Source organism: Lacerta agilis, chromosome 3 (genome assembly GCF_009819535.1).
Source record: "Lacerta agilis isolate rLacAgi1 chromosome 3, rLacAgi1.pri, whole genome shotgun sequence".
Classification (NCBI taxonomy): domain Eukaryota; kingdom Metazoa; phylum Chordata; class Lepidosauria; order Squamata; family Lacertidae; genus Lacerta; species Lacerta agilis.
The window spans coordinates 13,799,430-13,826,221 of NC_046314.1; the positions used below are offsets into that span (position 1 = coordinate 13,799,430).

Consider the following 26,792-nt stretch of genomic DNA (forward strand, 5'->3'; position numbering starts at 1 on the left):
GGATAGTGAGAAAACACACCCCAAGATAACCACAATTTTTTACATGCTAAGTATTATTTGTGACTTACCTTAGCTTTGCCATCCTCTGCTGACATATACCCGACACACATGCTCTCTGTTGTATGACTCCACAGGAACTCTACTATGGGTTCAAACACAACAGTAATGCTTTACTTATTATGTGTAAAAGAAAGCCCATGTAGAGCCATGCTCACAGATGGCAAGAGAAATCATGCTAAATTACAGGCAGATAGCTAGAATTATCCATGTCTTCCCTTCAGGAGAGCATAGTAGAAGAACCTAGCCAGATACTATCCCCCATAGTCTTTGGTGAATAGAAGAGGCAATTTTCACCAATTTCCTCTTCAGCACCCTGCACTCTCCCAACCACATTCTATTGCAGGGGCTTAGGGAACCCGTGAAAACAGAATGTAGGGTAGCACGAGGCAGGGAAGGGGCAGAGTAAGAAAAGTATAATTGGCAAAAACTGCTTTCTTCCTGCTTTCACTCATGGAAACCTTTCATGGAACAAGCAGTCTTCCACAAATGAAGGGACAAAACTGGAAACAGCCAATAGTAATATTCTGACAGCTTTATGGGCTATAACTAATTGATATGAGTTTTAATTTGTTGACTTCCATTCATTTTCCCCCAGCTCTCACAAGCTGTAGTTAATGTAATATATCTAAATGAAAGAACTTAAAAATAAGATATTCAGTAGGGCTTTCTTCACACACTTACCTAGTAGAGACTGCTTATCCTGTGGAGAGTTCGACTCTGCAGAACACCGACAAGATCGGAGAACTATCACACCTCCGAGAACACCATCTTCATTGGCTAGAAAAGGTGAACCTGGGTAGAAATTTTTTGGGGGGGAGGGAGAACCATGAAAATAGTTTTTTTTAAGTGCACTATATAGTACAAATTACATTAATGTCTTCAATTCCAGAACTTCATAACTTTTCTGGCATTTGCCTCCATATGTTTTAAAACAAGTAGCATTTTTCTGCGTATCTGAGGAATCACATGAGTATGCAAAAAAAAAAAAATCTCCCTTGTCTGCTGGTGGTCCCATTTCTCTGTCCTTCACATCAAATTAGGCCCATTATATTTCTCAATAGAGGAAATGATAAAAGATACAATTCATGTTCAACCAGGAGCATTTACTGCAAGGCGCATGCTAATGCATGTGGTCATTACCTTCCCCAAGAGGCCAACATGTGTCTCCCATATGTAAAATCAACCACCTCACTCCTCTCCAAGGTTGTGCAGTGCAGGTTACTCAGTACACGTGCAAACCCTGCACGATATAGGAAAGGGAGGAAGGATCCAATTAAGCCCTATAGCAGAGTTGGGGAATCTTTTCCAGCTGGGCAAACTTCTGGAGGCTGTGGGCAAGTGGTGGTCGAAGCCAGAGACAAAAAGTGGGTGAAGATTCTTAACCTCTGTACACCAAGGAGTATAGCACATTTGAGCCACAGAGAAGTTAGAGGTTGCTGCACACACATCTCTCCACCCAGGCAAGCGACAGGCAGTAACACAGTACAAACACACATTCCAGCCATCTGACTGGGTTGCCCTAGGCCAGGGCCATGGAACAGGGCCACTGATAGGTGTGGCCTCAGACAGAGGAGTGGCCTAGACGACAGCATCAGGCCCAGGGGCTCCCTATAGAATCCCGTCCCGTACTGGCAGAGGAGTGGATCACTCACTGAGATTGACGCATTTCAGCCACTCTTCAAAGCATTTTGAAACAATATTTTCTTGTGTTTTCAAAGAAGAAAAAGCACGCTACCACTGAAGTGACAATAAACAGCAGGTCCTAAAATACTGGGATTTCTACGAGCTGTAGTACCCACTACTAAAGAAAGCTGGCCAAAGTCAGTGCTGTTTGCATCCTGTGCTTTCCGTGCTGAGAAGCCCGTCAGAAACGTTGGCAAGAGAGCAGAAAACAACTGTCTGACAAATGTTTCCTTTCAAATTCAAAACATGTTTTTTTTTTAAAAAAAGGTGCTATACCAGAAGCTGTAATTATTTTTAAATTAGCCAAATAAAACTTATGCATTCCTCTTTTGTGTGACTTGAAATTAATGTCATACGCTTTCAGAACGTGGAAAGTATTTTATGGTTTAAATATGACCTAAACATCTTAAGCCACAAGATTAAATGCAAATGTAACAAGTTAGTTAAGGCCAAAAAGTCTTTGATCACACATTTGCTAAATGTTTATTGCCCTAAATATCGAGCAACAACAGTGAAAGACAACCATTTCATTTATTTTTACTTGAGAAAAACGTATGTTTTTGACAATTTTTTTAAACCTCAGACAAAGATGTGTTTTTTCATCATAAGGTCTTTGAGTATTCTGCACAAAGATGGTACAAAACACTGAATGTGGATCCTGTGCAAAAACTACTGGAGGCCAAGAGGCCTTGAGCAGCAGCACCGCCTGAAACAGTTCAGTCTCTACACGCATCCCAAAGGAAGTGCTATGGGGTTGTGGTATCCATTCCACAGACTGTCACACTGTAGCAGAAATGTTCCTGAGATTCCACAAATAAATTAGCAATTAGTCAAGTAAAATCCTGAGCAATCTAAATATTAACACCATAATTTTTTGTGGGGTGGAGTGAGGCTAGAAACATCAATCTAGGTGGCAGGCCCAATCAAGTTGTTTAACTAGCTTGTCCCACTGATTTCTATGGGACTTTAAGTGCAACTAACTTTACTTGCTTTATGGAGCACTATCAACAGATGTCCTTCCACTCATGGAAAGATTGCTTTACACCACACCAAAAAGGTTAAAACTTAGGGCCACACTACAAGTGACTGTCATATGGTTAGCCTGGGAGTGCAGGATTAAAAAAACAAACAAACAAGCACTTGGAGATGGGCATTAACCTTTTGCTCCCTGCTACAACTCTAATCTGGAGCAGCCCCCCAACCTCTGCTATTTGCATGGGCAACAGTGCTTGTACTGGAGCCAATCTCTTCACCATGCGGGAGGAATGTGAAAGATTTTAAACTTCAAGTCTCTAGCTAGAACAACCAAATGTGACAAAGCACTGTTTGTTTCATGATTGCTGCAAGATATGTCTGCAGTACATAGCTGGGTAGCTAAGGATATGAAGGTAACATAACATTAATCTTAGGGATATACAATCTATTTCACAAAGCCATGAGCTAATTACTACTCCGAGTAACATCTACAATTAGTTTCTTCAATACTGGTACTTAACTTTTGAGGAGCACAGTAATCAAAGTCAGTTGAAGGCAAAATGTTTAACTGATAAGCTACCTTTCACAGATAAAAACTCAGCTGCTGAACAGAACCTAGGAACCAATGTGAGCCTGGCTCACAAACAGGAACATTAAGGCCGGGCCTGACAAATAAGGAGTACTCCAGGACCTTAAGAATGGGTGGGAAATATGACCTATCAAATGAACACAAAGACCCCAGGAACCCCCTAAGCTTCCCAAAGAGTATCTGAGAGACCTAGGAGATTCACAGTAATAGAATCATAGAATTGTAGAGTTGGAAGTGACCCTGAGGATCATCTAGTTCAACTCCTTGCAATGTAGGAATATGTATCTGTCCCATACGGGGATTGAACCTGCACTCAGAACCACACTCTAACCAACTGAACTATCCAGGCATGTCTGACTTTTTCAAGAAAGGTGCCTTGCACATTTTTTTCTGGCCAGCTTCAACATGCCTGCCCACCCCTCCTCAAAAGTCAAAGAGGGAACTTACTCTGGTTACAACCATTTCGAGAAGGTCTGCAGCAGCCTGCTCATGGGCTTTCCCTTCATTCTGGATTTCTGAAAATTTAAATTTATCTAAACAGATTGCAGGTTCCGCACACCTTCAAAAACGTATTTTTGAATAATGCCCATCTGCCCCAGCATGACCATTGGTCAGAATGGATGGATATTGTAGTCCAACAAAGTCTGGAGGGCATCAGGTTGAGGAAAGCTTTAAATACTAAAAAGAAGACTTCAAATACAATTTTTAACATTAATTAAGAATTCTGACATATAAATGGATAATATAACCAAGCTATCTCTTTGCCATCTATCACATTACCAGTCCTTTGTTTATGCTCTAGGCTGCAATGAATTTTCAACATGTTATTCCCAATTCTTTTTTAAAAGCAACATTTCCCCTCCGTAACTATTTAATAACTAACATAGCTGAGTAACATTAATTACCACATGAATTTTATTAGGTTCATATTCAATAAAGAAATTCCTGGGTGCTAACCTCATTCTTACTTATTCCAGTGCAATAAAGGAAACTTTGCAACATGTCATTTCCATACCAAAGCATCTTTACTGTGTAAGAGAAAAACATGTACCATGTGATGTGCATCTGCACGCATATGAAGAAATTACTTGAGACTATGAATATGCACCATCTCTTTCCTGGAAAGGAAAGGGGGTGTCAATAAAGGAAAATCCATTTGTGAAACATCTTGACACTTCCTGAATTTGGGTATTTGCTAATATAAATTGTGACTAGGAAGGTCTATAACCAGGACCATCAAGTAAAAGTAGCATAGTACTATGCGGAAAGTGAACAGCAGTTCAAGAATACTTGTCACTCATTTTTCGAATTCACTTAGTTTTTACTAGCAGTATTTTGAGACTTTGAAGTTTGAAATATAAATATTTCTACTACATTTCAAGCTGCATAGTAACATCTAAGCCTGTTCGTAAATAAAGATTTACCTCAAAAATACACACACATAGTAAACAGCAACCACGATTTGCATCAACAGGGTGGTCAGAGGGGAATGTTACCCAGATTTGTGTTGTGGGAGAGAGAACGCAACTCTAAACTTTTATTGAGAAGATTACATTATTTTCTGGAGGAAGGGAGGCAGTAGATCTAGGCTCTGGTCCAAAAAGGAACCCAATAAACATGGAAGGGCTCTGTACACTTTTCAAAATAGCAGCTAATGCTGCTGAGGAGATAGGCCAGTGTTCAGTTTTAAAGGCAGTCACCCTCCTCAGTAGTGAGTACCACTGTTGCTTTTTGTAACTGCGAATCATCTGTGTGTGCTTCAGTCTGGGGACAGGAGGAATGACCCGGAAGAGGGGGAAGAGATGCTGATGCCCACAGCATTATCAAAATTTCTAATGTGCCCAAAGGTTCAAAAAGATGCAACCTCTCTTGGGGACTCATTTGAACCAAGAAGCAGGGTAGAAAATTGAAGGCAAAAAAGCAAAACAAACCAGTACTGTAGTCCTAATAGCATCTCCAAGTCCTAAAGGAGCTCTACGGACAGCAGCCAAATAATTCCCACCCCCCCCATGGATCAGCACAGCTGTCGAACAAGATCAGAATTTTGTTTCACCTGATTAGTTTCCACTTCATATGAGTTCTTACGTTTGGTGCTGGTCTACATGTATCATTTAGTACACATATAAAACCAGTAATTTATTGTAATATTTGACTCCTTGGTATCTACCATCAAGAGCAGACTGCATGCCATCCATTTAGTTTTTATATTCTCACACACAGATAAATACAGGCGTCTCCTCACTTACGCACGTTTTGACTCATGTGAGACCACTGGGAAATAAAGCAATTGATTTAAACTGTAAAAAGGCGCAAAAACGGCAAAAATGGCATGAAAAAGAACAGGGAAACTGCAAAAAATTATCAACAGCCAAGCACTCTGAAGTCTACCTCTGAATCAGAGCCAGGCCCTTCAGGGTACCGGTCTACCCCACCCTCCTTGCTGTTGTTTCCACATTGTCCTCTCCAGCAATGAGGAAAACTGAGAGCCTCCATTCACCCCAGTCTGGTAAGTGCGGCTGCTTTTTAAAGGGGTTTTTTGAAGAGGCTCCAGACTTTTAGAGGGTGTTTACAGGCTTTTTAGATGGTGTTCCCCACTATTTCACATATACACGCGGTACCTGGGAACACATAACCCCTGCATAAGTGGGGAGACACCTGTATTCACATACACACTGGGTTTTCTGTCATAACTTTATGAAACATGAATGTGGATTAACATACTGCAATATTAAATTGGATACGTAAGAAAATGTGTTTTTCTTCTCTGCAGTGTCTGTTGTTAGTCTTAAAAGGCTGCATTATATTGTGTGTGCACAGATGCAAATATAACATCTGCAAAGCAGCATTTGTGCTAGAAACTGTTCGAAAATGTTTTCAACAGCCTCTACAGTTTCTATAATGCAACAAATGCCAAAGGTAAGTCTAATAAATTTATATGGATCACCAGTTTAGTTTTCATCCTACAGAACTGTGTACACAAATACTTTCTTTCAAAGAAAAAGTGGTTGGCTAAATGTTATCAATTATCACACAAATATATTGCCTTTATGCAACAGCAATATTTAGTTGGGACAACGCACTGTTTAGATGGCATATGCTCAAGGGAGACAGATGATCATGCCAATAATTCTTTGGTGCCCATCAGATTCCAAGGTTTTGTTTTGTTTGTTTTTTAGAACAGCTTTTAAACCAAGTTAGATGGAAACCATCCAAAAATTCAATAGACCTTTGGCTCCGCTTGCATGGCAACAAGCAATGGGTTACATCAAGGAAGCTTGGTTGTGGGTTTTGAGACCTACTTAACAGTACACTTTGGCGAGGTGGGGGCTGGAACAGCCAGGTCTCCACTCAAAGGTTTTTCCTTTCCATGTTAATGATGTGAATGCATGTGTTACTGTTTCTAGGTCAGAACTGAAAACAAAGTGTACTTTTTTACTAGACTTTATAGGGTTCTAAAGTTCCATAATCAAAAGACTTCAAGCTAGCTAATGAGTTTCATGGTGAAAAATGATGAAGGAATTTCCATTTTCCTTTTAAAAAAACAATTCACTTGCGTGCCCATGATAATGTTGGAAGGGACGCTTGGTTCTGCATGCATGTTTCAGTATGCCTGAAGTTCCATATTTACAATTTTAAATCATTTTGTACTTTTAGAGTATACTGAAGAAATGAAAGCATTTTCTTCAGCAAAAAACAAACTCACTTGCTTGTTAGCTACTGTTCATTAGGTGTCCTGTACAAAACAAAAAATAATAACTTTCCCTGCCTGGTTAACATTGCCCCCTTTTTATATCAAGGCGGTGGTACAACAAAGGAAACAGGGTGAGCACTTCAGGACAGCAGAGAAAGCCAGTAATGGAGGTTTTGAATGACTGACCTAGACTAACACCCACACCATATATTTAAAGCAATCTTTTACCACTTTAACATTTGTAGCTTCACCCAAAGAATTGTAGGAGCTGTAGCTTAAAAGTGCTGGGAACTGTAGCTCTGTGAGAGGGTGTCCTGGCTAGATGTCATCAACCAAAAGGAAAGGCTGCTACTAAAACTATATAGACCTTTGATAGGTCTGTTGCTCTCCTCAAAGCTTCTCTATGACAGATTGGATTCTCCCCACACAGACTTACAAGGTGGGGCATCAACAATCAGCTAGCTGTTGGACCTCCTTCCTTCTCTTGGTTAAAAAAAAAGTATATCTGAAGGTAAAGGACTATTTACAACACTTCCATCTGTCTATGCCTGATGAATGGTAATCCCAGGGGAACGGCAAGACAGTTGCTTCACTCTGGAGGTGGGGCATCCTTTTTTGGCCACAGAAGCAGTCACCACAAAATGATGAAACTGCAAGGAGAAGATTAAAATACTGTACCCCTTTGCAAAACAATGCAAGCATTAAAAACAACAACAACAACAACAACAACACTATCAGGTTTCCAAAGGTTTAAAAGTACTTTACATGCAATTCTACTCATATTTCCATTGTTAGCTTCCCAATCTGCTGCCTGCAAAACAGGATAAACATTCCACAAGCTGCATTCCACAAACTTGGCTGAATTTGAAAGGACTAGACGAGTTATAAAACCCACTGTTCTTTATGAAATATGTTTATGTATACAGAATACATTTCCACTCTGCATCAGACCATTGTGTACATCATCCTACATCTTCATTAAACTCACTATCTGTATAAAAAAATTAACAAATCAGGTATTCTACTGCTAACTCAATCATCATTTGTGTCCTCCGCACTGCTTGCTATAAATATCAGATGACAAAAGACCATCTGCCACTAATTCTGCCCATCGCCTTTTTTTTTTAATCCAGATGTCTAAGTCAGGTATTCCTAAATGGGAAGAAATATTCCCAAGCCTCTGTGGATATCTGAATTATGAAAAAAAAGGTTTGGGGGAGAAGGAGCATCAGCAGAAGTGTGGTGGAAAAAAGCTGTATTCAGCTACCCTTGAGGCCAATATTTTCAGTTCTGACTATCCTTTTCAGTTACTTTGCCGAGCTATTATTTCTCTAAAGATCTGTAATGTTATAGTAGACGTTTTAATGTTACCATAAAGCATGCTACTTTTTTAAAAAAAATTAAATTCGAGAACAAGTCATACTGTCATAAGTAGGCTATTAGCCTATTTTATTCACAGTTATTTCATAGGAGAGGGAAAACCTGCATCATACATTACACCTCAAGCAAACTTTTGTATCATTTAAAATCAACAGCAGGAAAGTTCTTAAGAAAAGAGCTATTCAGCATATGCCCAGTATTTTTGCATAACCTCTTAGGTGTACTTTTGCAAAAAGTTAGCTGTGCCGATTCCGGGAAACGGCAGCTTTTAGCAAACCATATGCTGGGGTTTCAGGATTCTTTGGGCCCAACACTGAAATATTCTGTCTCTAAAAAGTTCCCTTTCAACATTTCAGCTAAAACACAGTAGGGCCCCCCACCTTCACACACGGTTATCAGCATAGAAAGGCATGTGTTGTACTTTAAATGGCTCTAAACATCCCTTTCATAAACATTCTTATAAAAATACAGTAGTGTTTTGTGAAGTAGTTACTGGGGAGGGAAACTATTCAGGATGTTGTTAAAATTACATCAAGGTCTTAATCAAGTTAAAGAGCCATTCACTTTTCCATTGTTTGTTTTGGTGACTAATGTGACAGAAGATAAAATAGAGGTTAGGACTATCTTAGATTTTGCAAAGAAGGCAGCTTTCTTTTTTAGGAGCCCTCACATAAAACAAGAGCATTAATGTCCTTTTAATCATAAATTCAACACATATTTCCAGGAATAATGAGAGCCAAACCAAAACAAGATCATTCTAATTCAAACACTACTCACTAATCCTCATTCTGTCAATTCTTGAAAGGGCTTTTCCTGCCTAAAAACTAATGGCAAACTTTCAACAGAAAAAGTTGCCCATATTTAGCAAGCTATCCCAAACTTAAAATAGTAGTACTAGTAGTCATAATAGTTCAAGTCAACGAGAAGTTGGTTGAAATTGTTTCATAGAAACATTCTTAATCCATATTTTCCACACATGCACACATCCCTTCAACATAATCCTTTAGAACTTTTGGGTAAAATTCCATTTCTATTAAGGGTTTAGGATTTTGTTGTGAACCTCTTACATATTCAACCACCTACACATTTTCATTTTCAAACATCCACAGATAGCACAGAATAAAAGGTATTGAAATAAAAAAGTAGGAAACACAAAAGCCACCAAGATGTTCCTCAATATTGCCTATTTATATCTCTCTTCTATACTATGAATTATTTTATGTATGTGTTATACACACTATAGCTATTGGCTAGTGTCACAAGACCCTCTAACATACCAAAACCATTTCTGCTGCAACAGGCTTAAGACAAAAACAACCGAGCCTTCTGGAACTCTGAAGTTCAACCTCCCCCCCCCCCTGCAATAGACTAGACTGCATTGCATTGAACAGGCATTAGTCCCCCAAAGCTAAAGCTCTAATCAATGTGTTACTCTTCCCGGTGTCACAAGCCTTGTTTTTTTTTGCTGCAACAACAGAACATGGCTACACCTCTGGCAAGACTTACCTCACTTGCTCTGTAAAACATTTACTAAAAACTGCCTGTGCACAGTGAAAGGTTTAAGTGAAACTGCTTGCTCTGCAGATGTGAAGCAACACCTGTCTCCATCTAACACAGAAGGTGAACTCCATTAATGCCAATAACCAGAACTATGAAACATTGGCTTCATAGTGTTTAAGCGAGCATGGGGACACTCTAAGAATACCCACTTGAAGCAACGCTAGGAAGATAGGAAATTTATGAAGTGGAACACTGGTACAAGTGTCACTTTGGGGAGGATCAGAAGAGACGTAGACAGACACCAGCTCTTAGCCACATCAGAGACCTGCTAACAAATCTTGTACTTACTAATAACTTGTTTTGCATAGTTTCTAGTAGAGCCTGGAGCATCTTCATTTTGCAAAGCACACGAACATTCTCTGGCCAATAAGGTCCGTACAAGGTGCTCTCCACAACCTACACAAAACATTAACAAGCATGGTTAACCTATATCTGTACAATTGGGGAAAGCACTAAACACAATTTTGGGGGGAAATCATTGCAATATTGTCTCTGCGCAAATCCCAAGAAAGATTTCGGAAAGTTAAGACATATGAACAAAGCAGCAAAATAATGCAAAGGAAAGAAAACATTTAAAAAGTGAAGGCATCAGTTTTATTTTTTATTACCTCGTATTTCACAATGACTTAGGATTCCACAGCACAGTGAAAGCTGTTGTGTCAAGTACAACCCAACAGGCTTACTTTCAAGAAAACACCTACTTACATACAAAGTGTTTGATAATCCTTCTCTCATCCATGCCTCCCCTAACCTCAAGTTAAGACCTTTTTTATCGTTTAACTGTCAAGTCCAATTTATACAGACACTCAAGGAAGCACATAGTTGTGCATCAGTTAAGGATATATCAGTTTTTAAAATACAGAAATCCTTTTGATGTCAGAATTTTCAGATTGGTTAGGGGGACTGGTTAAGAGCCAGTATAACTAAGTTTAAGGCAACATTTCTCTTCTCACTCACGTCAACCAGATGCCAGGAAAGCCAATAATTGGAAAAACCCTCCTATTCCTGTTTGAAAGGGTTAAAAAGCTACACCCTAGGCCTATACTTTAATGAAAGTAGAGCCGAACATTTTCCAGAATGGTGTCTGACTCAAGCACACCAGCAAGCACCTTTGCTTTGTCATGTCAATATATTTAGTTATGATTTCTGTGATTTTTAAGACCACAGATGCTCCTCATTAACTTTATTCCCAATGTGATTCTCAGGACAGAGGTTTCATTCAAGGTGGCAGATATTTTTCAGCATGAATGCTGGTAACAACGATAGCTGACTAACATGCTCAGTGCTTGTGGGGATAACTGTGCAACAATGGGCTCAGACAGAGTACTGTATAAAGGTGAACCTGTTTCTCAAACTGAATGGAACAGACAGGATCCCAGAAATTTCGTCAGCCGCAAACCATGGATTCAGCAGCAGGAGTTTGCCAGCTGTAATACACCCAGTCCTTTTCACCTCCAAGTTTGTTGGCAGACTGCAAGGAATTCCAGAACACAGCCGGGCAGCAAAGACACACCCTCTGACTTTACCAGCCGATGGCAGATGAGCAAAAAGCTCTTTATGCTGATCATTTTTGCGCATTCTATCCATAAATGTACAGCTGATAAAGAAAAACTGTGTGCCACAGAAAACACACGTGTTGTGGCTTCCTCCCTTGTAAATGCTCTACCTGAGCTATGACTAACTTCTATGCTTTGAAAATGAAAATAAACCTTGCATGACAGCTTATTTCTACCACACATGCAACACAGGAGTGTCTCTAAATACTGGCCTCGTTCTCAGATTGCATCAAACCTGTGTCTGAATTATACCGTTTCAGACTCCAAGTGCGGGGGTTCATGTAACTGAACTCTCTCTCCACACATAAAACTAGGGTTCTAGTCTAGACTTCCCAGACATCATTTTTGCATGGAGAATAATTCAGTTGTGTCACCACCACCAGTATCCTAAAGCGTCTGCAGAACTGGATTGTCTATTTTCAATACAGTACTGCACTAATATGTTAGGAAAATATTTTTATTTGGCAAGGGACAAAAGAGAGAGAAAAGAAACACGCCTTTAAGTTAATTTGGCTCACAATATACTAGGCTAAAGGAGAACACACACCAAGATTGTTTAATCCCCATAAATTCAGCCAAAATGTCACTGTTCCAACTTACTTCTAGCCATTAAAATGGATTCAATGTGAAGGAATTGCACAATTCCAGAGAAAGACTCTGCAAGTCCTTCCAGATATGACCATAAAGGATAAGAAACCACCAGGAGAAGTTACCCAGATTTGAAAGTGATCAGATGCTTTTGGAATGCTACCTGAATGAGATGTATTCAGGTTTTCAAACAGTTTATTTTTACCTGGCTTTCTTTCCTCCCCTCCCCTCTAGATTTCAAGAGCTCTGGGTTGGTTTAAACCATATATTTCCTCATTTCAATCCTTTCAGCAAAACCTGTCAGGATTTGGGGTTTTTTTTTTTGTGCTTTTTTTTTTTTTTTTTAATTTTGGGCTTGTCATCTTACCAGTGTTATGACTGTTGGCAAAGGTTGCAATCCTAGACACACATACCATAATGTGATTTTCTTTAAATAAAATTGTTTATGATAGTGCTGAAAGTTACATTATCTTCAAATGGGATGGCCATATGAAAGAGGACAGGGCTGCTGCATCTTTAATGGTTGTGTAGAAGAGGGAATTTCAGCAGGTGAATCATGTCATGCAGTTGCCATGCCTGTTTTCATCTGAACATCTACCTCCAAGTAATATGGAAGGTTTTGTTTGGATTTTATTTCTCTGCACTGCAAATTATTAATTTTGCTGTGAGGTGTTTCTGTGCACTATGTGCAATGTCAATACCTGAAGGATTGTCTCACCCCTTATAAATCCAGTTTGGTCACTGCACTCTGCAGGCAGGGAGGGTCTTCTACAGATACTATATTATCAGGAAATCCATTTCACACCACGTAAGAATCAGGCATTTAAAATCATGGCAACTACCCTTTGGAAATTCCTCCCTTTTCAATTTTAGACAGGCACCGTTTGTTGTCTTTTCAGCACCTACTGAAGACCTTCCTCTACTAGCAAGCATTTAAGGTGAGACCTTTCTCAGTCTGGATCTGTACTGGAATTTTAATGATTTTTAATGGTTTTACAGTCGTACTTCGGCTCCCGAACGCCTTGGGAGTCAAACGTTCCAGCTCCCAAACGGCACAAACCCAGAAGTGAGTGTTCTGGTTTTTGAACGTTCTTTCGGAAGCCGAACATCCGGCGGGCTTCCGATTGCCTGCAGGAGCTTCCTGCAGCCAATCAGAAGCCGCACTTTGGAACGGATTCTGTTCGACTTCTGAGGTACGACGGTATTTGCTTGTTGTTCACTGCCCTGGGCTCCTTTGAAAGGGATATATTAAATTATTACTATTATTTCAGTAATAATCTATGCTGCACCAGCAAAGGATCATTGGAAAGCCCGTGACACACAGCCTTAGATCAGGGCAATGCCACCTCTTCTGCTATCTGCCTCTGGACTTTATTTACTTGAGGCGTCCCATGAATGCAGAACCCTTTACGCCACAATTGGTGTTTTTTTTAATCTGTTGGATTTATTGGCCACCTTACTGTTTTTATTTTTATTATTTTAGCTGTTGTTGGTTTGACTGCTTTATCTGCTGTATTATCTGACTATTTTATGCTGTTTTAAACTTTGTTTGTTCTTGTCACTTTTATTGTTATTTGATAATTCTATACTGTCATAAGAACTGTCATAAGAACAGCTATTTTGCAAAAAAAAAAAAAAAAGGTAGAATGTGTACATTTCAGAAAACAAGTAACTATTAGGTATATTCAAACTTCCCCAGATTATTTTGTATTTCCCTCACGACACAAGCAGCAGCTGAGTGAGTGAGCGTGTTTGTGTGTGCCTTCAACACCTCCTCCCCCAGCCACCACTTTAGTCAAACTGGCAGGCCCATGCAGTTTCAATCCAAGAAAATAAAACGTTGGGAGATCCAGTTGTGGATCTCCTGCATAACGTGGAGTTTGGTTCTCATTTGCTCATTATAACGAGTTGCTTCCAAAGTTGGAGGAAGCATTTACAGGCACAGTGTACATTACAGTAGTCCTCAAAATGTATCTAACATCTTTTGCTTTGCCATTATTAAGCCAGGAAATCGTTTATAGAGGGCACACCATTCAGTTCTGGCAGTATTTCAGGTATTTTACAATGAAACACTGAAAACATGCAAAGTTTAACGGTTAACAGTGTAACTCGCTTTATCAGTTTACATGACCATTTACTACCACATGTATCCTTTCTCGTTTGAGCTTGTCACAAAGCCCAGCACCTACACCATGCTCTCCCCTTAAGCAGATTTCTGCACTTTAAAGTAACCACAACAAGAGCCTAAAAAACCTCAGCATAGGATAAAGTAAAACATTACTTATTATTCCAGCCCTGCACCTCAGAGTCATCTAGCAATGGAATAAAGATGGCATGGCAAAGAACTTCTGTAAAGCAAAAGGGTTTCAGAGCAGCATGTCACAGAAACTGTTTTCTGCTTCTTTGATGGGCTTTCCTTTCAAGTCAGGAAATTAGAAGCAGGTGTGTCAGAGGGCACCCACATTCATACACCACACTGAAACACACGCGTTTTCAATTTTCAAACATGAAAGCAACTCCTATTGAACAGAGGGAGAAATGAAAACCCAGGCCCTCTTTCTGCAAGCCATATGCAAAAGGCTATGAGGGAGAAAGTCAGGCAGCATGTCAATAGCTCGTGAGCTATTGTTAGATGCTCTTGCCGCAATAGCAAAACAGCTCTGGAATCTAAACAAAAACAGAACTGCACACAAAGACATTAAAATTGTTATCTGCTATGCAACACTATTAAAAAAAAATCAGCATTGTATACTACGCCAGAGGTGGCACTCATTAGTATCAAAACTTGCTATGTAGGCTAGTATTTTGAAAAGTTTCTCAACGTAGCATTTTAAGTCATAATGATAAATAGTAAATAATAAATAAATAAAACCACACACATGTACATACTATAGTATCTCCCTATTCTCCCTGCTGTTTTCAAGGAACAATTCTTGATAAAACTCTCTCTCTCTCTCATATATACATATAATACTGTAGGTGCAAACCAATTTGAAGAGATTTCAACATTGTTGAAAGATAATTTTGGAATAATGCAATTAGGAACAAGCATGCTGCTTAAAAACTCTGGTAGGTGGGAAGAAACTCTGGTAGCATGATTTAGATAAATCAATGTTGTTTTACTTGATTGTCAGAAGCTAACAGAAGGGTTATACCGATCATTATTATTGATGCAACATAGAGCAGTAGGGGGAAAAAGACAGGTCACTGTCTTGACAAGTTTAAGCTCTACAATATGTTCAGGAGCCAACTGAGGCCAACAGGTAAGTTACACCCTCTATTGTGCGTGTGGGCGGTCCTAACTCTACCTGGCCAATTCCCCTGGCAATGCCGCCCCCCCCCAAGCCGGGATTGGCTAATTGACAAGGCTAGTCGGGAACCTCCAGGTATCCAGCTGGGGGGGGGGGTGGCGGCGGTGAAACCAGCTACCTGCTGGGGGTCTAGTAGTCTCCAGGGGGGTGCTGCACGTGACCACACAAAAGCCGCCCCCCCTGTTAATGCGGGGAGTGGTCATTATGCAACATAGAGCAGTAGGGGGAAAAGACAGGTCACTGTCTGACAAGTTTAAACTTTACAATATGACAGTAAGGATGTGAAGAAAGGAAGCAAGAGAGGCAACATATTGGAGTATGAGACCGGTGTTACTACAGTAATACTACAGTAGTGGAAAGAAGGCACCAATTGCATTCTACCTCCCTCAAAAAACAAACAAAACTACAACTACATTTTAAATGAAAATCTATGACTAGCCTTGTTCAGGATTCCCAACAATATAGACTGCATTATCCCTCATATGCAAAGCAGGACTGCTGCAGCCTACAGGGCAGTTTGTCCAGCAAATTCAAAGATCTCAGAAGTCTACTCTGCATTAACTCGGAGCAGGGTTTTTAGTGTGGCTGCCCCTGTTCTGTGGAATAGAATTTCCCATCAAGATATGACAAGCGCTCACTAGGCACCCCTTTCTTCGCCTAAGTATTTATGCTTACATAAGAATATAAATTCCACGTGGCTCCTTAAAACAAGTTACTTCTGAATAGCAATTCAAGGAAGATAAAGCCGAATTTTAATTTTCCATTACAGCACCTCCAAATTTTGAAATGCGTTTTGTAGCAACCATAGGTATAGCCAGTGTCTCCCCCCTCTTCTTGTGTGTGTAAACTATGAGGTGCTGGTACTCATATCTTGGTAATGTCCAACTAATTTGGGGTTCGGACATTAGCAGTATACAGAAAATGTAAGCTTCCAATCTCCTCTTCATGGCTGCACTGGAAAAGAAGGGAAGGGAGAGCACAAAAGTCCAAGGCTTGCTCATGCAATACTAAACCATCATTTAGTTTTGTATCATTAAATGCACAGATAAATGTTTCATAACTATTTGTTCTTTAATCTGGAACAAGCATGATTTTGCTGCATTTTGCATGTATCTGTATATCAAAGTTAATCTGCACATTTATGATTATGTAACAGCATCATCTTCCATTAATGTGAATCTGAATAAGTAAGGTAAGGGTAACAGTAGAATCTATTCCAGTACTTCATATAGGTTCATCCATGAGAATACACTTCAAATAACTGTATATAGAAGGAAAATAAGTTCCAGTGAAATATTTGTAAGAACAGCAAATACCTGAGGTACTCACAGCTGTAGAGTAAGGGTTCTGAATTCCCAAGTTTTCAGCCCAGCACCCACATCCGTAAAGAGCGGCCTGACAGAAGAAGGAGAGAGAACTATTTGCCCCTTTACACCAAGTAAAACTTTGGGGTAAAGAATCGTTTCTTTGTTCATCTGCAAATGGTGCCATATACCTCTATTTTGGTAAGAATTGTATAATCAGTCCTTCCCCTGCCCCACCCAATTTTTAAAGAGGGCCTCTTCTCCAGTCTCCAGCAGAAAAAGGTCCTATTTCCTTGCACTCTTCAGTTTTAATCTGAAATCTTAGGTGCAGTACTGCGCCCAGAGCTCAGGAACTGCTCACGGTAATGAAATTCCCTGTCGCAAAATGTGCCTAAACAATGGGAATTTCGAACACTGGATCTAGGGAGTGATAAATATCTTAGAGAGAAAGAGGGTGATTCTTGCCAACCTAAAGGAGGTCTCTCCAAATCTTGAAAAATGTGATCATTATAGGGCAATCACAAACACCCTTTTTGAGCAAGATGCTCAAGCAGTTGTTTGCTGGACAGCTCCAGGAACTCTAAAAATGGTACTGATTATCTAGACCCATTTAAATGTGGTTTCAGGTGTCACACTCTGCAGTAAGTCAGATATGATTTTGCAAAATGAGAGAATCTGAATTTTTTTTGAATACACTCAAGTATTTTTATGAAGGTTTCGACCTACTTTGTACTATTACTATTTTAAATGTAATGAATTATAAAACTGTATGAATGAGAAAGGCAAATGATTTCAAACAAAAGTGGGCTCTACAAGTGCCAAAGAGGGGAAGTAATGTGTAGCTGCTAATGGCACTCTCAAATAAATAGGACTTTGCCTTTGAGCAAAACAATCAGATCAAAGGAAAAGAACATTCCTTGGACGATGAAATGGCATGTTCTAGGGTGCATGTGGCCATTTGCCTAGAGGCACTCTGATCAGGCCAAACATTTATGACCTGTAGTTACATATCAATAAAAGGTCTTCCAGTCCAAGATAATGTCTGCAATCAACAAATCAGTCTAATGCCACACATCAAGAGACTAAGCAAAGTGTAAGAACTCTCGGCACATGGTCACTCCTGGGATAAAGGCCTGTGAAGTAGCTGAAGGAACGGTGTGAAGCTTCCACCACCATCACCCAGCTGCCTTCATTCTCTGTGCTCCTAGTCTGGACATCTAGTTAGATAAAGCAATAACCTAACATGTGGAAGATTGGGAGCTCTGGATACTATTACCAATAATGTGTTTAAGCTGGTTTTGCTGCTTTAAAAATAATAATACACAAATTGGTACCGTTGCTGCTGTTCTCTGTGGTTTCCTTCTCTGCAAGTCCTGCTCCCTGCTTTGCTGGCCTATTTCCAGCTGGCCTGGGCAGGTGACTTACTCCAATTACAAAAGACAATGCTGAAGGGGCCAGAGACCATCTTAACTGTGTTCTGCAAGACCTGCTGTCAGGATACTTTCCAGAAGAGGAACTCTGGGTGTTATGGTCAAGAAAGGCCCTGTCCCATGTAGCTACCAACCATACTTCAGACAGCAGTGGAATGTGGAACATCTCAATCAGCAAATCAGCAGTATTTCATGTACCCTAGACCCATACCCTCGGGACGCAGGTAGCACTGTGGTTTAAACCACAGAGCCTAGGGCTTGCGATCGGAAGGTCGGCGGTTTTTGAATCCCCACGACAGGGTGAGCTCCCGTTGCTCAGTCCCAGCTCCTGCCAACCTAGCAGTTCGAAAAGCACATCACAGTGCAAGTAGATAAATAGGTACCGCTCTGGCAGGAAGGTAAATGGAGTTTCCATGTGCTGCTCTGGTTTTGCCAGAAGCGGCTTAGTCATGCTGGCCACATGACCTGGAAAAACTGTCTGCGGACAAAAGTCGGCTCCCTTGGCCAGTGAAGGGAGATGAGCACCGCAGCCCAGAGTTGTTCGCAACTGGACTTAACTGTCAGGGGTCCTTTACCTTTACTTTATTTTTTACCTAGACCCATACCCAAAATTATGACTCTGCTTATGATATCCAGCTTTTGGCAGATTCCCACTTACCATGATTTATCATATAAACACCAGCTTTCTCATAAACACTACTTTCCCTAAGTGTAAAGAACGTCACCCAGCCAGTTCTCTCTTTCACAGCAAGTTGGGAACAATTAGGGTAAAATGCAACTCAACATGTAAGCCCAACTAAGACCTACCTGACCAACTCGTCCAGGGTGCTTCAAGGCTAAGCCTCCACTGGACACTGCAGCAGCGACATTTCCTTCTTGGTCAACAACAACTGCTCCAACGGTATCCAGTGTTCCTGAGTCATTCTCCTATGTGACAGGGAAACAAAGACACTGAAAACATACAGACTTGACAGTATTTTGATGTCTCAATAGATGAAGACCTGACTGGTTCACAGAGCCAGCAACATAGCGTTCACTCAACCTGGATCCATTCCATATCCATTCTTTAAAATCATATGCCAAGGTAATTACTATGTAGCTCTTCTATCCAAGGTATAAAAATATACAAGGCAACAAATGTGGAGTAGCTACCTGTCAAGAAAAGGATACAACCTGGAAAACAAGAAGTTACAACTAAGACTGGCAAGCTTAAAATTGAATACGATGGAAACAACAAGAGAAGATGAAGGAGTTGGAAAGATTGGACCTTGGGGGGGAGATCTGGGGCGTTTGGGAAGGGAAAGGGGAAGGGGGGGATGGTTAGGAAAGGCATTGGGTAAAGGATGCAAAGGGGATATTAAAAAGGGATGACCACGGAACTCCAAAACAGAAGGGGAAAACGGTGTATGAGAATGGCAAGAAATACTTAATTAATTGATAGGAGGTGATTAATTAATATCGAAATTGGAATCAGAAGAGATTTAGGCTACAGTGTTTAGAAGTTAAGTTAAGAGAGGATATAAGAAGTTGGAGTTGTGTAGTGTTTATTTGTTAGGCATAGATTTTAATTATATGATGATTAGGATTTGTGAGATTAAGAATAGTTGTGAGAAAGAAGATTTTATAATGTTATAAAGTTACTAAAGAAGATTAGAAATGAATGCAGAAGAGAGGACGTGAGGAAATCCCAGAATAATGATTATAAAGATGATAAGGATTATTAAGTGTGTGTGTGTTTTTCTTTTTTGTATTTTTGTATTGTTTTGTAGTTTTTTTTTGTAGTTTTTGTATTTTGTATGTTTTTATGGTTAAAATCCAATAATCTTCTTATTATATATATATATAATACACACACACACACAACACACACACACACACACACATATATATACATACACGGGAGCGGACTTTTTTCGGCAGTGGCACCAGTTAGGGAATAGCTGCCTTTACGTCCCTGCCCAATCGTCAAGGTCTTTGGGGGAGTCATGCTTAGATGCAGACATTCAACCTCTTCCCTATCGCACTTCAGTACCTACTGCAGACTTTTTTTTTATTTCAGCCAAGCATGTAATCATAGAATCATAAAACATAGAATCATAGAGCTGTACAGTTGAAAGAATAATCTTCTAGACCAACACTCTGGAATGCAGGAATTTCAACCAAAGCATTCATGATGGATGGCCATCCAACTTCTGCTTAAATACCCAGTGAAGGAGATTACACTACCATTGAGGGTTTCCGTTTCTTTTGTTGAATGGCTCCTACTGTGACAAAGTTCTTCCTGATATTTAGTCAGCATCTCTTTTTTACCTCTATTGTATTGCAGAGTTCGATGTACATGTCTTAGAGACAACTAATTAAGAAGTATATAAATTGTTGAAATAAACAAATAAAATAAGGAGGTTCACCTGGGGCTATCATTGCTATTATTTTTCTTTAAAGGTAAAGGTAAAGGGACCCCTGACTATTAGGTCAGTCGTGTCCGACTCTGGGGTGCAGTGCTCATCTCGCGTTACTGGCCGAGGGGGCCAGCATGACAAGCCACTTCTGGTGAACCAGAGCAGCGCACGGAAACGCCGTTTACTTTCCCGCCGGAGCGGTAACCTATTTATCTACTTGCACTTTGACGTGCTTTCGAACTGCTAGGTTGGCAGGAGCAGGGACAGAGCAATGGGAGCTCACCCCGTCGCAGCAAGCCCTAGGCTCTGTGGTTTAACCACAGCGCCACCTGGGTCCCTTATTTTTATTTACCTAGGCATTAATAGATTTTACTAATTTAAAATGAGGAAAAATGTCATTTTATTGTTTCTTTTATATTTATTTTGTGCTGTATACCGGCACCATATCTTAAATATGAATGGTAGTGTAAATGTGTAAAAAAAAATAAAGCAAATATCCAAGAGCTGTTGTCTGCACTCAGGGGCTAAAGGAAACGTATCCATTCAAGTTATTTCCCTTTACTGTCAACCAGACTTCCTGTCTGATCTTCCCACTGAAAGACAATGCCAAGTTCCCCCATTCAAATTAATGCACAGAGAAGAGCAGGGTATACCTCCCTCACTGCTGAATAGAAAGTAGAAAAGTAGAAAGTCTGTGGTTCTCCAGATGTTGTTCGGCTACAGCTCTCATCAGCCCCAGCCAGCATGGTCAATGGTCAAGGATGATGAGAGTCCAGCAACCTCTTGAGGACCAAAGGTTCCTCATCCATGTGTTAAAGAGTCAAGCAGGCAATTCCCTGGACTTGGTAGGCTTTAAGTTCTGTAGAACAAAACACTCCAAAAGGGCTCACCACAGTTCTTCCTTTGATCTGAATGACATTAATGCCAAGTGAGAATAAAAAACAGTAAACTAAGCTGTTCTGTTTTGCCAGAGGGATGCTCAAACTGGTTTTTAAAAGTTAGAAGGTTTATACGAAACATTTGAGAACCATTAACTGAGATGGTTAGCTCTTGTAGCTTGTGGGCATAATCACATTCCATTCAAAGAATACACCCATTGCCAATTAATTAACCCTAATCACCCACAAGCTCTGTCTTCACAATCAACAGCAAAAATCAGGACACACACTTGCTCACCTACATAGCACTGAAAGCATGGGGAGTGGAGGTCTCTCTTTTTAGAATTCTTTAATCACACAGACTTGCATAATTTTCAGAATGTGCCCAAAGCAGTAATTGTTACTAAACATTATTCAGCCGCCCTATTAAAGTTAGTGAGGCTAATGGAGGGGTCTTTAAATCAACTCTACAGATGGCTAATCTAGTGTATGCCAAACAGAGCAAAAGACACACTCTTGAACATCAACTTAACTTACACAGGAAGTAAAAATAATAATAATGGGTTAGATAACAAGGCACCTAGCACAAGTGGAAGGGGGCCTGGATTTCAGTGGCAACTCCATTTGCCCATGCCTGCACTGGCCCCAACGTTTCCCCCAACTCTCAGGAGCTGCTTTTGAGGGTGGGGTGGCACAGAGAGGAGGGCTAAGAAAGTCCTATTACACAAAACAGAATTTTGTTAATAGCTGTTAAGATGTAAGATAATATAACGCTTCTATTTTAATATTACCAAGATAGGAAATGCAACACGACTTTATAATTTTATTATTAATTGATTGATTTTGTATACCACCCTTCTTCACCTGAAGATCTAGGGACTTCACAATAGAAAATCAAGCTACAATAATCAAGCAATACAATCTTAAAGGTAAAGGGGCCCCTGACATTAGGTCCAGTTGCGGACGACTCTGGGGTTGCGGTGCTCATCTCGCTTTACTGGCCGAGAGAGCCGAATTACAGCTTCCGGATCATGTGGCCAACATGACTAAACCGCTTCTGGAGAACCAGAGCAGCGCACGGAAACGCTGTTTACCCTCCTGCCCGAGCGGTACCTATTTATCTACTTGCACTTTGACGTGCTTTCGAACTGCTAGGTTGGCAGGAGCAGGGACAGAGCAACGGGAGCTCACCCGTTGCGGGGATTCGAACTGCCGGACCTTCTGATCAGCAAGCCCTAGGCTCTGTGGTTTAACCCACAGCGCCACCCATGTCCCAATGCAATCTTACCTTCACCCTAAAAAGTCAAATAAGAGAGGCAGATTTAAAAGGCAAACCACCATGCCCCCCTCATGAGCTATTTCACATGCATGACCACCTCTCATTCTTGTCATGTGGCTTGAATTCTGAGTTCTCATGAGCTGAATACCACTCATGGGACTCTTCCAATGAAGTAAGGGGGGGGGGCAGGAGACTTTCACTGATTTGTCATTCCCTTTGCAGCCCACCCTCCTGGAAACTTGCTCTGGAGGGCAGGGGGACCCAATAGAACAGGAAGGAAGGTGGCATACTTGACTACAAAGAGAAATATCCTTTCCTTCCCCAACTGGCAGCCTCTACCCGATTACAGTTCCTTCTGTGAACAGAAGGAGCCATTCCATTTGCAGAAGATTAACTGTGGATCAAATCCTGCATCTGTGTCATAAGACAGGGGGAGAGGAAGGGGAAATTCCATTGGTCAAAGAAATCCCAAATATTTAAGAAGACAATGTAAGTCTAACACAATAATGAAACAATTCATTAAAAAAATGAACTGTTCAATCTGTTAACAAAAGACATTTGGAATCCAGTTACTTATTTATTCAATTATCTAAATCACAGCTTGTGTTAGAGTACATATACTACTATGGAGTTCACAAGGCAATTTTAAAACCTGGCTTCAATTTCTAAATTTTAACTGGAACATAATTATCTCACTATGTAAAAATGAATTTACGTACACTCAACATTATTAAGCACTAAAGAAGCTATAGTATAATGCAACAGAAGTTATTTCATGCTCTACTGGAAACTGGTCCCATTTGCATGTAATGGGAAGCCAAGAGTCACCCAGAAAATTTCAAATGGTCAGTGGGGGCGGGGGGGGGGAGATTTGGAACTGCTGCCTTAAAGTATTGTCAAAAGACCCTCCAAATCTCAAATAGCAGGTTGGTAAGTCCATGTACTGGCATATGTAAGCATTGACTTGACCTTTAATATATAAATTGTACTGAAATCCCTCTTTCCTTAGTTTTATATTTTTAAGGCTCCTAGTCTTTTTGGATATGAAACGTAAGCAATACTTCAAAGACATGACTTTTTACAAATGCTACTGTAACTTGAATAGTTTTTTTGTTTGTTTGTTTGCTTGCTTTTGTTTCTCCATAAAAGGAGAAACAGAGCAAGAAGTTCTACAGTACACCTCATTTTTCCTTTTAATTACTGACAGCAAAACTGTATTCAAAATATAGTTGGCAGCAGGTAAAAACTACAGTGCTGAAATAACCATTTAGTAAAGAAAAAAAAACCCAGCTATGGTTTTTCTATAGAGGACCATTCTGAGCCAGGTCAATGCTGGGTAAATGTCCAGACATGTTTACCTACCTGGTATTTCAAATTTCATCCCCTTCCAGATCCACAGAAAATGCTTTAAAGTGAGCAATGTTCACCAAAATCTTAAAACTGGAGAAACAGATATTTTATCTTTTCATGTTTGCATTTGTCATACACATTCTGAAAAAGTGAAAATGAATAGTAAAATATATAAACAAATCATAATGGTAAGGCACACTTATTTGTTCTGCAAACAATAGTAGATACCTTTGATAGTTCTGTTTTCATATTCCTCGAAGATTGGGGGGGGATTACTTATGACATATTGGCTATGAGTACAAGTGGTTTATCCTTTGTACACAGGTTATGTTCACACAGAGATACACCATAAAGCTGCTCCCAAAGGCCATGGAACTCTCCAGAGCAGCCTTCAATGAGCCAGAAAGGGAAATTGCTGGAAGGACAAATCAAACACAAGCAAGCATGCATGCATACATGCATACATGCATGCACGCCTCTGTTTCCATTAAAATATAATGATAAGTAATATTGCAACATCGTATTGACTATCAATTCACAATAGCAACAAGAGCTCCCAGAAACTTCAGTCCTTGGCACTGTAGTGATTTAAGGGTGACCAATAGCTTTCTGAACAGATACCAACCTTTTCACTTGATTGTCTTCTTTTCTTCAACTGAAAAAGATCAGTTTCCACCTTTTCCGCCAATTCCAGTTTCCTCTTGTTCCTCTTAAAAGCTGCTAAACTAAGTCCTATAAAATATTTAATGGCATTTTAATTACTTAAGAATTACACCAAGGACACCTTCTTTAAATACTACACTTTGGTACTGGCAACAATAGCCCCAACTCAGATCTATGTACAGATTATATTTCATCCTGCCCACTGAATAAGCATGGATTTATGAATATCAAAAACACAAATTACTCAAAACCTGGCCTAGCTGGCATGTCACACTAAACCACAGCTTATTTTAAACTAAGGTTTAAAGCAAATGAGCAGCGTGCACACTGCTCTGAACTCCCTGCTTTGCTCTTCCCTCTGCTAATCATTTGCTGCAACAGGGAAAACTACCTGTAGAGACTAGCTTCATGTTATGTGCAAAACCATTGTTTTTAGAATGCTTCTTGGATTCTCAATCATGGTTTGTCTAGGGGAAAGTGCTGGTTCCCACATAACACAAACCAGTCCAATTCCTCCCCCAGTGTGACCAAAGGTTAGCAGAGGGAGCAGTGAAGCACAAACTGTGGAACAGCATGAACTAGCGTGCTGCTCATTCACATTAAATCACAGTGCAAAATGTGTAAACTAGGTCACTGATGAAATGCAGATAAAAGCATTCACTAATTTTATTCTCAAGGAGCCCAGCCTTGCTATATGCCATGTTTCTGGCTTCCTGCAGAAGGCCATAGTAATTAGGTGTCGAGTACCTAAGCCTGTCTACTGGGTTCAGACTCACTATAAACTTACCCAAAGTAAGCCCCTTCCTCTACCTACTTAAGTATTGAGCAGCATGGCTCTCCTTAAAATGTGATCACCTCTAAAATTCGTGTTGAACATAACTGTTCTTAATTTCTCCACCTCATAAATCAAAATGCAATACAGGCAACTCCCCATTTGCGCAGGTGTTGCGTTCCGGGTCATTTCGCGCTTGCATGAATTTGGAAACCCACTGAAAAAGTCTGCAAGCACCCCTTTCCACCCTCACTCTGCCCCACCCCTGTTCCGCACTTTTAGTGACATTTCATTGACATTTTTATGATGCTTCCGGGTCACTTCCAGGGGCAGCACTGTGAGCATGTGCATGACCATGCACATATCGTTTCCTCCTAAAATGGGAGTTGCCTGTATAAAAAGAACGCTAGTCAATATAGAGGGCAAGGGTCTGCAAAACTGCTCTGCTTTGCAGAGAGGATTCACAGAGAAAAATCTCAAGAGGGTTTAAGCGGTCACTTCTATATCCATTTATGTATTTAGCTTACTTATTTCATTTCTATATCCCCACCTTTATTTCATAATGGAACTCACAGAAACATACAGGTCTCACAAACCGTCTCCCATCAAGATACTGACCAGGCCCCTGCCTTGCTAGCTTCATCATGTGCCTTCAGAACATGCACTGGGATCATGGCTGTGGCCTTGCATTAAAAGGAAAGGTTGCCACCTTCCAAAATCTTCTAATCATCTTCATTGGTTGGGTAGCCAGAATGGTGCCCTCCAGGTGCTATAGGATTACAACTTGCATCATCCCTGACCATTGGGTTACGTCAGCTGGGGTTGATGGGAGGTAGTCAACAGCCGGAGGGTAACTGCATTGGCCATCTCTGGCATTTTGACCTTTTATCTCAACACAAGCTCAACTTTATACTAACAAAAGTGGGGGTCAGCAATCATGGTTGCACTGTCTAAAGATGATTTAAAGACTCTTAGATGGAATTCCCCCTCACAGGGAATTGAAATATTATGTAAATGAATACACACTTGTTTATTTTAAATTATTTTTTACCCTGCCTTCTTTGTAAATAATCAAAGCAACTTACAGCCTATCAGCATTCGCAGCAACATTAATAAAACGTACATGCATGAAACAGTGAATACTTCAAAGGTTGCTAAGGATACTTTGCCCCATGAGCAATGGGATGTCACTCCATCTTCAAAGGAATGCTTTTCTTGATAATAGACCTGTTTGAAGTTAGGTGTTGACTGGCTGCTTTGTGGACACACACTGCTTGTGATGACATCTGCCAAGATCAGGAGGGCAATCCTTTTGCTCTCTATG

The 26,792-nt window shown here is 40.3% G+C and overlaps 1 protein-coding gene across 1 annotated transcript in view; it reads right to left on the reverse strand.

Moving 5' to 3' along the window:
* TASP1 (taspase 1) overlaps positions 1-26,792 on the reverse strand; it is a 54,157-nt gene that overhangs the window by 9,838 nt on the left and 17,527 nt on the right. The window contains 7 exon segments of the mRNA XM_033142875.1: positions 69-142; positions 742-852; positions 10,223-10,263; positions 10,265-10,334; positions 16,710-16,788; positions 18,935-19,054; positions 24,659-24,765. Of these exon segments, the coding sequence (XP_032998766.1) occupies positions 69-142; positions 742-852; positions 10,223-10,263; positions 10,265-10,334; positions 16,710-16,788; positions 18,935-19,054; positions 24,659-24,765 (602 nt within the window).